We start from the raw sequence: 18583 nt of genomic DNA, 5'->3' as shown, positions 1-18583 counted from the left end.
ACCGGGAGACTGAGGGGAATGTTGGGTGGTATAAAATTTGTCCCGGTGCGGTGATCCCAAAGCGAAATGTGGGAAAAATTCGATTTTTTAGCAACATTTGAGGTTTGCTGAGGATTCTGGGTAAGAAAACATTGGGGGATCCACGCAAGTCACAACTCCCTGGACTCCCACGGGTGTCTAGTTTTTAGAAATGTCTTGGTTAGGTAGGTTTCCCTAGATGGCTGCTGAGCCCAGGACCAAAAATGCAGGTGCCCCCCACCCCCACATACATACACACACACAAAAACAGGTAGTCTTGTATTTGATAATTTTGATGTGTCCAGATAGTGTTTTGGGGCATTTTCTTTCACGGGCAGTAGGCCTGCCCACAAAAGTGAAGTACCATTTTTATCGGGAGACTTAGGGGAGCGCTGGGTAGAAGAAAATTTGTGGCTCCTCTCTAATTCCAGAACTTTGTCACCGAAATGAGGAAAAAGTGTTGTTGTTTTTTTGGGCCAAATTTTGAGGTTTGCAAAGGATTCTGGGTAACAGAACCTGGTCAGAGCCCCACAAGTCACCCCATCCTGGATTCCCCTAGGTGTATAGTTTGCAAAACTGCGCAGGTTTGCTAGGTTTCCCTAGGTGCCAGCTGAGCTAGAGGCCAAAATCCATAGCTAGGCACTTTGCAAAAAACAGCTCTGTTTTCTTTGTGAAAATGTGATGTAAAACCCATTGCAAGCTGCAGCTCATTTATTGACTCTGGGTACATAGGGTTCTTGATGAACCTACAAGCCCAGTATATTCCTGCAACCAGAAGAGTCCAGCTGACGTAACTGTATATTGCTTTCAAAAATCTTACATCGCAGGAAAATGTCAGAGTAAAACGTGGAGAAAAATGGCTGTTTTTTTACCTCAATTTCAGTATTCTTTTATTTCAACTGGTATTTTCTGTAGGAAACACTTGTAGGATCTACACAATTGACCCCTTTCTGAATTCAGAATTATGTCTACTTTTCAGAAGTGTTTAGCTTCCTGGTATCCAGCATTGGTTTCTTACCCATTTCGTTCACTAACTGGAAGGAGGCTGAAAGCACAAAAAATAGTAAAAATGGGGTATGTCCCAGGAAAATGTCAAAATTGTGTTGTAAAATTGGGTTTTCTAATTCATGTCTGCCTGTTCCTGAAAGCTGGGAAGATGGTGAATTTACTACCGCAAACCGTTTGTTGATGCCGTTTTCAGGGGAAAAAACACAAGCCTTCTTCTGCAGCCCTTTTTTCCCATTTGTTTGAAAAAAACAAAATTTTAACTGTTTTTTGGCTAATTTCTTGGTCTCCTTCAGGGGAACCCACAAAGTCTGGGTACCTCTAGAATCCCTAGGATGTTGGAAAAAAAGGACGCAAATTTGGCATGGGTAGCTTATGTGAACAAAACGTTATGAGGGCCTAAGCGCGAACTGCCCCAAATAGCCAAAAATAGGCTCGGCTCAGGAGGGGAAGAGGTTAAACGTCTAACACACATTACCTCCCAAACTATTTGTGATACCACAGTGGGATATTAATTTGGTCCTGACATTTCTCATATCTACTTCTTTTAAGCGGAGGCACTGTTACGCATTGCTTCTTCTGACCCTGAAGACTGTCTTACATGTTGCAACCAGTTCTTCTCTTCACATGAGTGAGCTTCACGCTCCCGGTACAAACGCTCAACCTCATCATCTTTGCTGACAAATTGATGCTGAGGAGCAAGGCAGCAGAAAGTTGTGACTGTTTTCAGCATTTAGCAAACCATCACCCTCTCAAGGTTTTTTTTCTATCCAGTCTCACCCCTTGAAGGAGGAGTCTGGACCCTAAAAAAGCTTTGAGCCTTTACATGGTCACACAAAGGACCATTGGGTGAACTGTCAGGTATGATGGAGTTCTTTCTGGCAAAAAAAGGCGCAAAGGGGAGGCGGTGCTGAAAAAGACTCCACCAAGGTGGATAGTCCTTTGGGTCAATTCTGCTATGAATTGCTCAAAAAGCAACCTCTGGAACGATTGAGGGCCAAGTTCACCAGAGCCAAGGATGCTGCCACTGAATTGGCATTTGGGGTGCCTTCTCATGACATCTGCCAGGCCGTATGTGTGTGTGTCAGTGCACAAGTTTTTGAAGCTCTGCTGTCTTGACCCCACGTTGAACGGGAAGGACATTTCACCAGTTTGGTCCTGCAGGACTTTTTCATCTGAGCACAGTCCACCATGGCAGTTATTGCTTTGGTATCTATTCCAAAGCAGAGCAATCTACAAATTGAGGTTTCCATCAGAAGAAAATGTTTTTTACCTTTGTTAACACGGTTTCTGGTGGATATCTATCTAACTGCAGATCCTCAGTGTCCTCTCAGCTCCTGGTTTTGTGTAGTGATCTCTTTTTACCATATAAAATGGCCCCAAATGAGGACTCTGCACACTGATACCTCCAATTATTTTGTGCTATGCCCTTAAGAGCGTGGAAAAGTCAAGCAAGGAACTGATGTCGTTGAGCAAGGGTGGTGCTTATATGTGGCTCTGCTCTGTCACTTCCAGAGATAACCAAGTACTTCTATGAAAAATTTCTGGATCCATCTTGGTTTGTGGGGAATATTCTAAGGGTGAGGAATAAACAGTTAGATATAGTGTCCACCAGAAAGCGCATTACCCAAGATAAGTAACTAAATTGCTCAAAAGCACAGGAAAGTTGTGAGATTTGCAGTGCAAAACCAAGCTTTCCAGTTCAAAGTCTTCTCATGTGGCCTTAAATTGGTACCAGGAGTGTCTTCTTCAAAAGGCATGCCACTGGTGTAAGGCCATCTCAATTGTGAACAAATTTACTTAAATTCCTACCTAGACAACTGACTCTTCAGAGCAAATTCCGAAATGACAGTGAAGCAACACTTTGACTCTACATTGACAACAATAGTTAGGCCTGCATGTGCTTTTTAGCAAGTCAGCATTCACTATTTGGAAATGTTTACAAATGCAGAGTTGGCAAAAAAAATTCTCTTTTCATTAATGACAGATTAACACCTTGCTGTCCGAAGGTGGTTGACAGCAGATAATTTGATGAGAATAGTATTTTAACAACCAAGACTCTCAGAAAATAGTTTAAGATGTGCTCCTCATCAGTTGTGGAGTACATTTTGGATGTCTGCAGGTTGAAGAGCTATGGCTTCAACAGCAGCCTGTGTTTCATATCTGTATTCTGGATCTGAGAACAGCACAACTCTTCCTGAAATCGTTTAAGCCATTTTTGAAGCCCAGGAAAATACTGACTCAGAGAGACTACACCACATCGACTAAGTGCTACCTGAACAAGGAGGGAGGAAGAAAGTTGACGGTTTTCTCAAGGCAGGTTTCATCCTTATGGCATAGACATCTGGTTCATCTGCCTGGATTAAAGAATAAGTAGTCTGATGTAAGTTGAATCGTCCATGAAAACCACAAATGTCTAATTGCATCCTTCATCCTAAATCAAACATTACATGACTGGAGAAACTCCTAAATAGATCGGTTTACTATCTTGGACTACACAGAATGCCATGATTAGTGGTTGAGAGGTCGTCAACCCAGATCTAAGAGGAAATCTTAACTTGACTGTTCAAGTACTTGTCTTAATCCATATGACAACTACAGCGAGCCACACCAGGACACAAAATTCTCTTTATTACTTGAGAGTGGTGACACCACACCTATCGGAGGTTCCACAGAAGACGTTGCTGTGCAAAACTGAGAATTAAGTTGAGACCTTCAAGCATGTAAAGTTATATGTTTAAAGTACAAGGCACAGCATAGAAAAGCACTTCAGCATGATCAACTGTGAAGTAGGATAGACTGCATTACCTTGTCTCGATGATGTCTGGTTTAAATTTGCCTCTATAAAAATACATCTGTGTTTGTAGTGCTCCGTTTTTCGGATCCATTTATACTTGCAGGACTTGTCACTAGATCCACAAAGCATTTCAGCCTTCTGAATGACTTCCTTGTGTGATTACCAGCATTACTTCTGTCCCTCTCCGCACCCAGCCGCCCCTGAGCATGGCCTTGAGATACACCAATTAAGCTGTGGTCACATACATTACCTTCATATACCCCCTGCTCTTTGTCCGCCTGATCAAAGATGACAGCCTATAAAAGCAAATCTGTCTAGTGTTCGAGTTATAGACCGATCTCCCTCTTTAAAGCACATTTTTATATTCTTGCCTTCGTTGAAATATTGAAATTAAAACGGATTGTCCAAAATTAGTGCATTACAGTCCGGCCTGTTTTATTAAAGGAAGGTTTGGATACAAATATACATACAATGCGTGACATCATGGATTTGTCAAGAAGTTGAAGTAAGCCTCAATGGTGAAAACACATTCGACAGGGTTATATTGTGTTTTTGTACAAAACTGTTAGATATTTCGGATTTCTGAAGAATGCATATCCCTTGTTACTGCACTGTACACATGAGTGAAGACACGGATACCAATAGAATTGTATCTAAAACGTTTAATTTCGAGAATTTAACTTATCTGACTGTCCATTGTCATCAATTCTTTCTTATTTTACAGCCCATACTTCCACAATTGAGACATGATCCTGGTGTAGAAGGGATAACTCCGATATCAAATTCCAGTGTTATGCGAAGGTTGTTTTGCTTCTTCCCTCACACGGCACCACAAGCTTTAACATTGGAATGCGCAGCCAGTGCTCGGGGTTCAAGCTCACTGTCTGACACAGAATGGGTTAGCGATCTCTAACTATTGCATGTTGGATGTTTAGTCCCTGAGGGTCCTTGGCTGTAGGATTTTGGAGACCTTCCAGTTTCCTAATATTCACTTTTGTAGTGCCAATATAAAGGGCGATGCAAGCAGTGGCCTGATTATGCGATTCTAGGAGCGGTTCAGTCTTCAATCAAAAGCAGCAAGTGATAATTGGTTTACACTTGATGGATATTATCTTTACCTTTCAGGGTTATTCTTGCGTCAGATATGATTCCCATACTCCTCGCTTTGTCCTCCAGGATAATGTCAGTATAGTGAGCTTTGAATGTTGGGTGTCTGACTTTATCTTGTGCTTATATATAACCCAGCCAATCAAGATAAATGTGTCTCAGACTCATTGAGAATCCTGTTTTAACATTTTCTTATCTTTTCTCACGCCTTTTTGTGATAATTATTTTTAGTTAGAACAGCACTTTCGTCAGAGTAGTTCTAGAAATCTACAGACTGCAAGTGTAGGAGGTTGTCCAGTCGTCTGTAAAGGGTAAAAAGGATAGACTGAAACCTTGCAGTACTCCACATCCAGACTGTTCAGGTACTCCTATTAATGCTCCTATGCGAATACTTCACTGCCTGTCACCAGGAAAGGAGCTGAAACCTCTCTACCTCCAATAATTCAACCACTTCACTCATTCTTTGAATCATGGTAAAGTGGTCAAGAGTTTTGAAAGCTGCTGACGAGTTTAGTAGTTGTAACTTTACACTATCATCTCCCTCCAGTATGATCAGAAAAGATGACTGCACATCTGGCAATGCCATCTTTGTTCCTATATTTGGACTGAAACCCAAAGACCGTTCTTCCAGACATTTGTGGCCTCACTATGATTGTAATAAGCGAATAGGGCTTTCTCCAGGACTGTTAACATATTAGAATGATGGGTACATGTTGATTATATTTGGCTGTGCTTATCAAGACACAGTTTTTAAACCCCTTAAGAACGTGACTGGCCCAGGCTCTCCCCCCCCCCCCACACACACACAGACACACACACACATATTTTACGGTCACCGTTCACACCACAGCATGTCTCATCCAGAGCCTAGAAGAAAAACGATCACACTACCCCATCCTGAATGAAATCCATTGGCTCCGCCTGCCAACCTGCATCATTTTCAAAACCAGCTGCAACATTTACAGAGCCAGCACGACCAGTACCCCCGCTTATCTTGCAGACCAGCTCACCATCTCAATTCGTTCTCGACACACATTCATCCAGGAAACCATCAGGCTGCAGAGTAACACTTGTAAGAAAGACAAATCAAGGCAGCAGTCCTCCTCCATCTATGCACCCAGGATCAGAAACCACATCCCCCATATCCATCAGGATGTCCTAACATTATAGGAAAGGGTCGAAGGCACACCTCTTTAAAGACCACTCTGCAGTAACCGTACACTTCTGCTCCTAGAATCCAGCTAGCTACCTCTCTTGTCACCCGCTGACTGAATGCTTACCGTTTTTTTAATTCGAATTTTTCAGTACAAGTTATGAAACATTGCAGTCACAATATCATCACTTCAATCACATTTGATATCTGCCACATATGTACTAGTACGTTACATCTGATTACATTTGACACAAAGCTGCCATATAGTCCCAATGCAGAGCGTCTGTTATCCTCCGCTGATGCAGACAAGAGAGATGCTGCAAACTGTGCCCATGTATTCTTAGGTCTCGATGCCATTGGCAGTTCTTCTGCATATAAGTCCAGTTGGTCCCTGCAGTACGCCACATCAGATAAACAACTCTGCTTACCTATGACTGTACAGTACTCCACTGCCTTTTGGCTTGGTCCATTCTATGCAAATACCACATGCATGCATGCATTGATGAATCTGCCTATTCAGTCATAGTTGGTGCTATATCCGCTAAGCAGTCCTTAACAGATTTATACGGTTAGGAATCACCCAGACCCGATATGGGATTTATAATTGAATCACATTTTCAGATGGAAGTTTCATCTTCAGAGAGGATTACTCAAAATGACGGGAACCTATTTTGTTTGTCTCCCACTTCTCATTCAGTACTTAATAGTTGTTTTTCTAGTTTTAGATATAGTTGGTCTTAGTTCTATTATTTTTTTTCTTCAAATATTTGTTTTAACCAATTTTATTTTGTGTTTTCATCATATCAAGTATACAGCAATCGTGACCGCATTATTACAACGCACATCAAAGTGTTATATATGTGTGAGTTGTCTAATTTGCATTACAGAATCCTGGTGTCAACAGGGTGTCTTGATCCAAATCTTACAGCAAACATGTAGTGATAGCCACATTAAAGGAGATGAATTCAGTTGCTCCAACGCAGGTCGTGTATTTAACGGGTCTTAAACCTCCCTCCTGAATGTATAATACGATTACCAACCAGCTGGGGATAACACATTGAGTAAGAAAACAATATATCTTTTAGGGAACATTGCGCATGTATTTGAGTGGGGGCCTTGTTTGTTCAACGAGCGGGGAAGACAAGTACATAGCTGAGTCCCAAGCTCTCAGAAGTCTTTTAAGTATTTTGCTACAACCTCTTTCAATTAATTAGCCCCTTCTGCTATGAATGTAGGCTCTGCAGTAGCATTTCCCAGTCTCCCGCTATGCACACTATCCCAGACGCAATCCACATACCTCTATGCTGCTGTTTCCACTCTGCCCCACTAACAACACACCAGTGTTTAATATCCGGCAACACCCGAGCCTTCCAGTGCATGGCGGTGAGACTGTGGGACATTAGGGCCATTAGTTGTGCTAAGTCAATAAATCGGTTCAATGCTACTGCATTTGGCGACTGCTTAAATAGGCCAGGTAGCAACCCCTCCGGTGTGCAGCCGTCTGTGCAGGCAGTCACCTCTGTCGGTACTTAAACTGTGTCCCACAACACAGAGCCAACTGGGCAGTGCCAAAGCATGTGTAACATATCTGCTTCTGTCTGGTGGCAGCGCGGGCATTCAGTGGGGGAGCCAAACATCTGGTGAAGTGCTTCGGGTGTGAGGTATGCTCTGTCAAAATGTTGTGTTGTATGTATTGAAATTTAGCATTTCTTGCCAGTTTCCTGGGGTATAATAGTGCTCTATCCCACTATTTTGTGCAAGCTCTACCGATATCGGTCTCCCAGCTGGTACGGGGCTGTTGACTAACGGGTCTCTTATAGCATATGCCAGGGTCTGGACAAACCACAGACTAAGCTGGCAACCCCGCCCCCGATATGCAGGGCATGTATAAGTGGGTGTTGATTCGGTTCCTAGTCTGGGATGTGCCACAACCTGCATAGTTCTGCAAGTAATCGGCCATAAGGCAGAAAATTACCAGCCGGTAGCTCGTTCTCTGTAGTCTTTCGTAAGGTATGATCATACTCTCCTGAAAGTGTCCCCAAGGCCTCTACCCCTGCATCCTCCCATGCCTCCATACCTTCTCTCTAATAGAGCTTATGGGTATTTCAAGGGGGTAGAGGGAAACTTGTGGCGTTAGTTTGAGGCTGCGGTAGAAGCCACCTTGTGCTATTTGCATTAGCCTGCTGGAATCTCGTGGGGTCGTGCATTTGGGAGAAAGGACTAACAAACAACACTTAGTGCTTGCAGAGGTGTGGGTAATCCCAATTACTCTTGAAAACGGCCCACAAGTCAGCATGCAGCCCACTGCCGTTGTGCTGCCAGATAAGTGTTCAGAATTTGGGGCTTCCAGGCCCCCGTTGTCTACCGGTAGTTGCTGTTAGCAGAGCATCACCTTTGTTCCAGATAAAACTGCCCAGTGCGGAATGTAGGGTGTGAAATGTGGATCTAGGGATGTGAACTGGAAGATTATGAAAGTAGGACAGTAGACAAGGGAGAATTACCGTTTTCGAAAGACACTCTACCCTGCACCGTGAGCGGTAACATGCTCCAGAATGTCAATAGGGGTCAATTATTTTTCTTCAAAGGTTTGTATTAGAGAGCCTCATTCTTTGGATGATCCGTTCGTATCTTCAGGACTAGCCAGTGAATCCAAAAAGAATTTCAGTTTTCTGAATACTCCCTTTGTGTGATTACTAGCATTACTTCTGCACCTCTCCCCACCCAGCCGCCCCGGGCGCGGCCTTGAGGTGCACCAATCAAATTGAGAACACATAGCATAACTTGTATATACCCCCTGCTCTTTGACCCCTTGCACAAAGTCAGAGCCCAGTGCATAGCTTTGCCCATGCTCATTGTGTTTTGGATGGAAGCTGCGACATTGAGCGATGAACTCTGCTGACCATTCCACATGTAGAGCACAACACTGGCTGTGCACTGCAAGAATTGGGTGCAAAGCTTGGCTTTTGGTTTGTCACCAGAGCATAGTTTTCGGGTTCTTAGGCCGTCTCTTGCTTTCTGTCACTGCATACTGGGGCCTCAGGTCCATGGCGCTCTTACTAGAGCTTTGAACCGTTTCCTGCCGTTTATGATGTTGTATGTGGCTCTGCTCCTGCCACCTTTGCCCCCAGTGGTGAATAACTAATTGGCAGCGTGCAACAATATTACGTACCATGAAGCCTGACCACAAGCAAGACTTACTGACACTGCTAGACCGCAAACAATTTTACACAATAATTCGCAGGCATCCGTCCTGCCTTATTGTACAGTGTGTACTTTAGCAATGGAATGTAAAACAACACAAAGGAAACGCTGTGAATGAAAACGCTTTGGCAATACGTCATAGCCCTTTTGTTGTTGCATAAATGCAAGCACAAGCATTGCTGTCTCACTGCCGTATTCTCACTAACTCCTCACTTAGAGCTGCACAAGACATTCATACATAGAACGTGCTTGTGTGTTTAGTCATGCTAATTAAGCATTACTGTATTGTGTTCTAACGCACCCCATGTGCGGGTTGTGTCCGCAGCACAGGGGTGCGTTGCCACGGGCATTTAGCTGTCCCTTGGAAAGCAGAACGCTGGTGCCCTACAGGCCCAAAGGGATATTTTAGTAACAGCCTGTTACCCGATACCACAGGCTATTATGGCCAGTCGGGGAGAATAGCAAAACTGCAATGCAAAAGGCAATTACTGGTGTGGGTGCGAGAAACCCTGCAAGTTTGGCACCCCAAAATGTACCTCGGACAGTGCGCCCACAATTCGGTGAATCTGAGACAGTGTTAAACCTCAGTTTCATGATACACTGTTACCCCCAGGCCAGGCACCTCCCTATGCATAAAAAATCTGAAAATACATTCAATTACATGTAAGGGCCAACTCTGATAATTGACATCTACATCAGCGGAATAGTTAAGGGGTTTTACTACAAAATGTAAAAGTAAGGTAATATAGAATCAATGCCGTGCAGGCTTTCAGTAAATAGGCAATACACAAATGCAAAAATCAGGAAATTAGTCCAAGTGGCCAGCAAAAACAAAAGAGAAAGACAGCATCCTTAGCCGTATTAAAGTCTCCTGGAAAGTCTTCTTGCTAAACCCCTTTTACACGTTTGCTTATTAAACTAACAGAACCCAGAATCACTGTGGTGTGATGTAAAAAGTTACATAATCCAAGCACATCTTAATTCATGGTCATATTGTTTAAGCACCTAAGCACTACCACAGTACATTAATAATCTTTCTGCCCACTCTTAATTTCACCCAGCGATGGCGAAACAAACCAGTTACAGGAGCAACAGCAAACTATGAATGAATAGAGTACAGTGAGCTAGTGCAATGTCCTTGAAGCAGTTACATTTTTGTGACTGAGCCAGGGAAGATTCTTGGAGAACAGCTTAAAAACAGTGAAAATAAACAAGAACAATTCAGCCTAACTGTGCTGCAGGAATATCGAGCAGTATAATGTGCGAGGAAATCATCAAGGTTGGCATCCTTATCTTCCAGGCCCTAATTGAGACCTTATTAACATTAGTGTCCTTGTTCAAAAGACTACAGTATTATATCCACGACCAATCTGTATTCAGGGGTAAAATCACATCTTCCATGTTATAAATATTGCACAATAACATAAATACAACAATAACACTAGATATCTCTTTAGAGTTAGTGTTTTTTAAAGTTATTTCGTTTGGAGGACATTGCTTCGTAGTGCATCTTTATACTTCCATACATTGCATGAGGATGGGTCCTTTGTTTTCTTATTTCTCATTCATTGGTGAGAACCAGACTACTCCGAGCATGTTCTTTTCTTTCCGCCGGTAGCAGGAAGCTGGAACTGTTGTCAGCGGCTCATTCCATCATCCTCTGCCTGTTGACTGTACAGTCATAAGGCGTTGAATGTGCATTTGACAGTTTCTTGAGTCCTGAGCATGTTTTGAATCTCTGAGGCTAGCACCATCCTTTCTACTAACTGAGCGGGTCTGGCCTCAAGTATGTAATTAGAGCATGTGCTATTTTTTATCAGTTATTTTAAATCCTTACTAAGAGTAATGCTTAACTTTACCTGACCTTTTCTGTTTTGTGCAGCATCAAGCAAATGCCCTGTTTGATTTGAGATGTAGAACTGTCATTGGAATCTTTTCGTGTGTGTCGTGGATTTAAATACTTGTTAATCACTGAATTGATGTTACAGCAGTAAAGAAACAAGACTTTACTTCCACTGCTGTGGATTCGCTGTAGGGAAGTGTGCTTTATTCTGTTGTACCTTGCCTCATCTGGGTGCCTAGAGACGGAAGGGAGGTGATGGCAGAGTAAGCACTCGTGCACCACATCCACTGATCTCCAGACACAGGAAGGAGACAGTAGAATTCTGGATGGTAATCTGCCATCTCCAGATGTTTGCCACAGTCTTGAGAGAAGCAATGCTTGGTGGGGAAGCAGAGATGCCACTAGTCACCCCTCTGGCTACAGTGCCTCTGGATGTATGTTTGGAGATTGTGGATCTCTGTCACGCTCAGCGGTGATCCCTGTCGAACCATTGCCACACTGTCACAGAGAAAGGCACATATCTTGGGTAATGTTGGTAGGTGATTAGTAGGTGTCGGATAAGAGTCAGGTGCTTCTGAATAATTTGACGGAGTAGCAGGGCATTAGGTATATATTTTTTGATTTCTTAGACTGAAGAGATGGTCTGATGTAGTGGGCTACGTGTGGGAGTGGGCATGGTTAAAGAAAGACAGGTGCATGGGTCCCCGGTGACTCTTCTCTCTGCAGAACTGTGTGGTACAACATAAAATTGTAAATGGGTATGCATCAATGTTTTTGTTCTCTTTAAGCTTTCAGATGATATCATGGATAGCTGAGCTTCGCTTTTTAGTGTTGAGCGCAAGCGCTCTAGTCTGCTGTAATCTCTCTGGGCTTTTAGCCCTGCCCACCCTACGCCCATCAGTTTAGTTGGTTTGTGGGCATGCCTTTTCAAAATCACGTGATTTCATTTGTGGAAGTCATGCATAAGACATGCCTTTTCTGGTGTTTAGCCCTCCTTGAGTGCACCGGCCAACTACTGAAAACATACGAGGCTCCATGTTTTCCGCTTGGCTTCTGGACTACTTTTTCTTTTTATTTCCTACACAGCGTGATCTCGCTGGGCAGTAGACACGCTTTTCATAACATCGACCCTGTTACGTGGATAATTGCATAACTGCTGATATGTTTGACTGCGAGCAAACTTCTGTTTCCTTTTGTGTGCTCCTTTACTCTCTTGCTGTGGTGCTTTAAATCGGCTCACTTATGTAAAGCTGTATTACTTTTCATTTTCAATTTATGTGGCAATAAAAGTCTGGTTAAGACTTTACAAAGCTAATAGCTCTAAGTTGAGCAAATGTGAGACCCATTGCATTGCAAATGCTTGTTGTCTGATGTCACTTGGAACCTATGTGGCAAAACAACCCTGTTAATAATACATACACATTTATAATTCTGTACATGACTGATTACTCTATGCTTGAAAGCCTCGTTAAGTGAACACCGACATAATATTGAACTGGTATTTGACACCCTTAATCATCCTGTTGGACTAGGGTGGGATCCCTGTTCAACTTGGATTGGTGAGTGTTTGTGCTGTAGTAGTTTTTCAGTCTCCCTTATTTTGTAAGTTTGCTGCCAGCTCACTCAGATGTCACGTTGTGTGCCCGGTGCTGGGGCAGGAGGCAGACATCACAGCGAAAAAGGTACACTGCATCTTTCGGTCTGACATCTCTGCACAATTGACTATCCTTTTTACTTTTCACACAGTGTCCTCTACGATACACTGGCCAGGATATACTATTTTTTCTTAGTCAAAATTAACTCGTCTCGTGCCATACTCTCAACACTCATTCAGAAGAAGAGATACGAGTTCTTTGAATGTTTAATTACACCTAGGTTACCAGTGTCCTTGCGAAAATCCTAGTGTTTGTGTTGACATAGAAATCAAAGCTTATGAAATCTTCGACTGGGTTTCGAGGGTGGCAAATATGGTAGCAGTCCTATGCAGGTTCTTGGCTCTGTTTTTTCCTCTGCGCTCTTGCACCTACTTCGCTGCGCCTAATTAGACTGGGTGTCTTTCTCTAGTTAATGAGGGTGCTGAAGACTACACTTACTGTCCTTGTTGGTTTCTACTCCTTTACCCAACTCATTGGCGCTCATTCTATCAGTGTTGGTGATTTTAATGACAAAGTATACCGCAGTGATCATCTGACACATAGAATTAAATACACAATGCTCTCCCCCCTTTTTGTGCTTCTGATGCAAAATCGTTGTGTTTGGTTGTGTCAACAGTGGAGCTGTGTTGTGCTGTGTAAAAGGGATACAAAACACCCTTCGCCCTCCTTCTTGCCACTGGTTCCCTTTTTTAGTTGCTATATCGGGTCCCTGGACCTGCGCTCAACTGGCCCCGACTAACAAAGATTTTGCAATGCATAGGGTTAGTCCCTCTCTGAGCATTTCCAGCTTACTCATGAATTTCAGGAGTAGTCCTGGCTTACTTTAGTTTTAAGTCTGGAATTCAGGAGTAAGCTAGGAGTAGTACACAGGCAAGTCACTGTAAAACCTTTGTGGAGCAGACCTCTAGTATTCCCTTTACATTAGCGGAATGAAGTACTATATCGGATTAAAGTCCATAGTTTCAAGAAATGGGACCAAATACGACAAGTACTAATGTGTGATTTAGTTCAACAAATATTTTACTGCATTGTAGCAACACCATGAAACACAAAAGTAACTTTTACTTTCTACCTCAGATTACACATCTGCAATTTTATACTTTAGAAAGTCATTGTTTCTACAGCAAAATAGTTCCAAGACAGACCTAATTAACTGAAACATTCTTTATTCTAGCTATATTCTTCTCAAGTGTTGTCCTTCTGTTTTCATTGAGCAGGTACCCAGAACCCAGACTAAATTGACGATGATGTTAGAGAAGCTAGGCATGAACTACGATGGGCGGCCGCACAGCGGACTTGATGACTCGCGGAACATTGCACGGATTGCTATCCACATGCTTCGGGATGGCTGTGAACTGCGTGTCAATGAGAGGATGCATGCAGGGCAGCTAATGAATGTGGCCAGCTCAGCACCCATGGAAGGAGCACCCATACCAATGAGTCCTCATTTTAAGACTTAGAACTTGACAGCATGTAGACCAGTATTCAGTCTTCAGATTAAATGTCTTGAACAACGACACTGAACCATTGCATGGCAATATAATGCATTATTCAGAAGCACCGCATTGATTTTCAAATTTTTATCAGAAGAGTATATATGTTTTTTGTAAAGATGTATGTATGTATTTGAAACTCAGAGCCCCGTAGGCTGTGTGGCTGTTTATTAGACAGTTGTTGCCTGGCTTGCAAAAGGCTGGATGACCTATTATAGTGTGTTCAGTTTTAGACATTGATCAAAACAAAATAAATATAAAATATTTTTCAGTAGTAATCAGACAATTTCTTAAAAACCTCCTGCTCCTGTGAGTTTTGTTTCAATATGTGTTGTTTCCATGTGAACTAGCAATTTTTCTGCTTGAAAAATGATCTGTAGAATCAAACCAAAATTACCTCGTGCCTGGACCATGTCCCTACTTCATGAACAGCTTCATCTGCTTAAATCTTGTCAAGATCCAAAATCTATTTAACCGAGACGCAGAGCGCAATGCATTGCTGCTTGACTGACCATTCATTCTACTTCACCAAAAGTAAGTATTTTTCGACTCCAGTCTTATTTTTTGGTCCCAATGTAAATATAATAATAAAGGGTGTAGTTGTGGAACTCCTTCCTTAGGAAATATTTCCAATTTTCCACACAGACAACAAAATCGAGCTCACCAGAGCCCTTGTCCTAGCAAGCCTCTAATGTTACAATATCCTCTAATCTGGCCTCCCTAATAAATTGCTAGGTTATAAAGACTCCAGAACATGGTTTACAGAATGGGTCTCGAACTTGGAAATCTGGCCCACATCAAACCTGCCCTTGGAATAACGCCAATGGCTCACAAAAGATGCTTGAATTACATGTTTGATGGCATGTGTGGCTGTAGATACACATGCTCTGCATACTCCTGCCATCTAGTGTTGGATTCAGAGGGTTGTAAGTTATTTTATTTCAAAGAAGCAGTTTCAAGTAACTGTATTGAGCGATGTCTCCTTCTCGGTGATACTGCGCATAGGCATTGACTCCTTTGTTAGGTTGTTTTCTCTCCGCCGTCGGGTTCAGATGTATGCCTCTTTGTTCTGTCTTCCCCTCACTCTGATTTTGAAACCTTTCTTCCCATCTTTTGCTCCATCGACAGTATTGTTCTTGATCGTGTTTTTCTCACATTCTCATGCTCCTTTCACTTCATCAGACGGAAAACCAACCAGATGCCCTCAGAGACACTCTCGCTTGTTTGGATGTATATCAACACAAGGCACTGACCAATATGCTGTCCTGATGGAACGGACGCCATTCGCTTCTGTCCTTGGTGCCACGCAAAATTCCCGCACACCGACCAACATCTGGTGTGTAACCTGTGCCTCTCCCCCAACCGTCAGGAAGCCACCTGCGATGCTAGCATACCATTCTGATCGAAAAAGACCCTTCGGGACCGAAGAGCTCATTGAATGCAGATGGTGCAGAAGACTCCGGAAGACCCTGTGGACATCTTGGAAAGGAGCACGCCCAGGAGGAGCTGGAACAGGAGGAGGCCTTCTCCATCCAGGACTCCGATGTTCAGTCGGATATTGAAAGCCACGAGATGACATCGCTGCAACCTGTGAGTACTGTGGCCCCTCATTCCCCCTCTAAGACTGCCAAAAAGTCCCTTACTGAGGTTGCCGGACAGCAACTGCCACCAGGCCCTGGCTCTGATGCCCTGCCCTCCGGCTCAGCACCGAAAATTGCCAAGACATCGACATCAACATCTTCGGTCTGAAATGTTGTCACTATTTCCATCTGACCTTCGGCACTGACCACTATGGCAGCGAGCCAAACAAACTCAACCTTTCTCTGACAAAAGGACACGGATCAAAATCCTCAATGTCAAAAACCAGGGATTCAACATCTTTGGAGCCGAAAGACTCAAGTCAATCTTCAGCCATACCATCTCCCGTTGAACCCATTTTGGAGACCATGGATGCTCGTCAGCGCCACCTCCACATGCGCTGGCTCCACATCCAGGAGGCTACAGGGTGCATTAATGCTGCTCCCCCCACCCCCCCCCCCCTCATTCCCCCCCCCCAGTAACCTTCAATAAGAAACTATCCTTTCAGGAGGCTCTGGATACTTCACCACCTCCAAAGAAGACTAAGGATAAGGCTACCACCACTATTCACAAGCCTTTTCTTCTTCCTCCTCCTCAAACACCTTCTTCACCACCTCCACCCCCTTGCTTCTATTCCAAACTCCTCCTCTCCTCATTCACCTGCCTCTCCTCATTCACCTGCCTCTCCTACTGTAGGAGATCTAAACCCACAGGGTTCCCCTTTATTCACTGAAGAAGATTTGGGTGGGATACAACAGGGCCCAGAAACATGGGACATATATGACCATGATCCCATGATTTCCACAGATCTGGATTTATACCTCGCACAACCCTCACTGCCGGAGGATGACACATCCTACCAGCAGATAATAGCTTGAGCAGCTGCTTTCCACAATGTTGAGATGCACAGGGACCCCACTGAGCAAGACGTATAGGGATAGCTAGTTCCTCCCCATGCTCCCTGGCATGCTTTGTCATGCAGATGAAATTTTTAAGGAACCAGTCAGCTCTAGGGTTATCACTCACAGAGTAGACAAAAAATACAAAGCTGCTCCCTCTGATCCACCTTAAATAAGATCACAGGTCCCGCCAGATTGTGGCTACCACTAAACGCAAACATGCCAATAGTCAGGTCACAGGGGCCTCTCCTTCCCCAGACAAGGAGCACAAAAAGATTGATGCCACAAGTGAGCACGGCTGCGCAAGCAGCCAATCTTTGGCGTATCGCCAACTCATTGGCTGTACTTGCGCGCTTTGAGTGGGCTCATTGGGATGAGATGGAGGAGCTCCTCCAGTATCTCCCAGATGAGCACTGAAAAATGGACAGAAGATTGTCACAGAGTGGCAGACAATAAGTAATAACTCCATCAAATGTGCCCTAGATGCTGCAGACACAGCTGCACACATTATCAACACTGGCATCCTAGTAAGGAGACATGCATGGCTTAGACGCTCAGGTTTTAAACCAGAGGTACAACAAGGGGTGCTCAGTATGCTCTTCGACAAGGAGCATCTTTTTTTAGACCTCAAGTGGATTCCACCCTTGAGAAGCTGGAAAAGAAAAAACACGGACACCTCAAAAGCCATGGGTGCTTTACAGTTCCCCTCACAAAGAGGTACTTTTTGACGCCCCCACATTCACAGGTGGTTACAAACAGACAAGCACAGAGGTCTCCACCTCTCAGGCTGGACAGCCTTCCAGTACATACTCATAAGGCTTCTGCAAGGGAGCCCATAGAAGTAATAATACCTGAGAAAGAGGTAAGAGCGCCACCACCTGCACCTCTACATTGTCATCTAAACAGTGACTATGTAAGTCTTCCCACTCCACACCTGTTGGGGGATGACTTCAAAAGTTCCATACAGAATGGGTCAACATCACTTCAAATCAATAGGTCCTTTTCACACGTGGTTACTGTCTGGAGCTCATTACCACTCCTGCAAAAATCCCCTGTCGTTCTCACAAGCTCTCTCAGGAGCACCTTCTCAAACAAGAGGTACAATCCCTTCTTCTCAAGGGGACCATCGAGCCAGTCCTGCTACATCACCAAGGAACAGGAGTATACTTCGTATACTTCCTCATTCCCAAAAAAGACTGCTCTCCGAGGCCCATTCTGGACCTAAGGCCCTACATTCCATAAGTACACTTTCACATGGTTCTTCTTCAAGACAATATCCCCGTCTTACAACAGGGCAACTTTATGACGGCCCTAGATCTAAAGAGTATGTAGCTAAAAAAGGGGGACAACCCTGTGACCCGTGGACCCTGGTAAATAAATCTGTGAACAAAAATTGGTCCGTGAATATAAAGTGCACCAGTGTTATCTACAAATATATATACGTAAAAATGTGGCTGCCAAAAATTCCTTGTTTAGATAGTACAACACCAATTCTTTGAGTGTCATAAATCCTCAACTCTGTATTTGCAAACAGTCCACATTAATTCTTGTTGATGTTTTCAACCGCAACAATAGAAAATTACCAATGGATCATCATCAGGACCAAAAAATAATGTATCAAGCACCTAAAATAAAGACTACATTGGTTCTGGTTTGATTAATTTATGTAGCGCCTTGTCGTTAAATTGAATGTACAAAATCACCAAAGGAGAATTAAAGTGTCGCACAACATTAAATTTTACCAACATCTGCAAAACCAATATTTCAAAAGCGTCAATGCAAAAATCAGAAAAAGTGTATGAGGTTTCAAATCCAAGTCCTCCTGCCTAACCAT

General features: G+C 43.4%; 1 protein-coding gene across 2 annotated transcripts in view; it reads left to right on the top strand.

Annotated features, from left to right (window-relative positions):
* Window positions 1–14546, top strand: part of ERI1 (exoribonuclease 1) — a 154196-nt gene extending 139650 nt beyond the window's left edge. For both annotated transcript variants that reach the window (XM_069236876.1, XM_069236875.1), the window contains one exon: window positions 13997–14546. In XM_069236876.1, the coding sequence (XP_069092977.1) occupies window positions 13997–14239 (243 nt within the window). In that variant the 3' untranslated portion in view covers window positions 14240–14546. The remainder of the gene's footprint in view (window positions 1–13996) is intronic.
* The last annotated feature ends 4037 nt before the right edge of the window (window positions 14547–18583 follow it).

The sequence above is a fragment of the Pleurodeles waltl genome, chromosome 1_2 (assembly GCF_031143425.1).
Source record: "Pleurodeles waltl isolate 20211129_DDA chromosome 1_2, aPleWal1.hap1.20221129, whole genome shotgun sequence".
Taxonomy (NCBI): Eukaryota; Metazoa; Chordata; class Amphibia; order Caudata; family Salamandridae; genus Pleurodeles; species Pleurodeles waltl.
The sequence above is the reverse complement of the archived record's forward strand: the minus strand, read 5'-3'. Positions and strand labels throughout refer to the sequence as shown.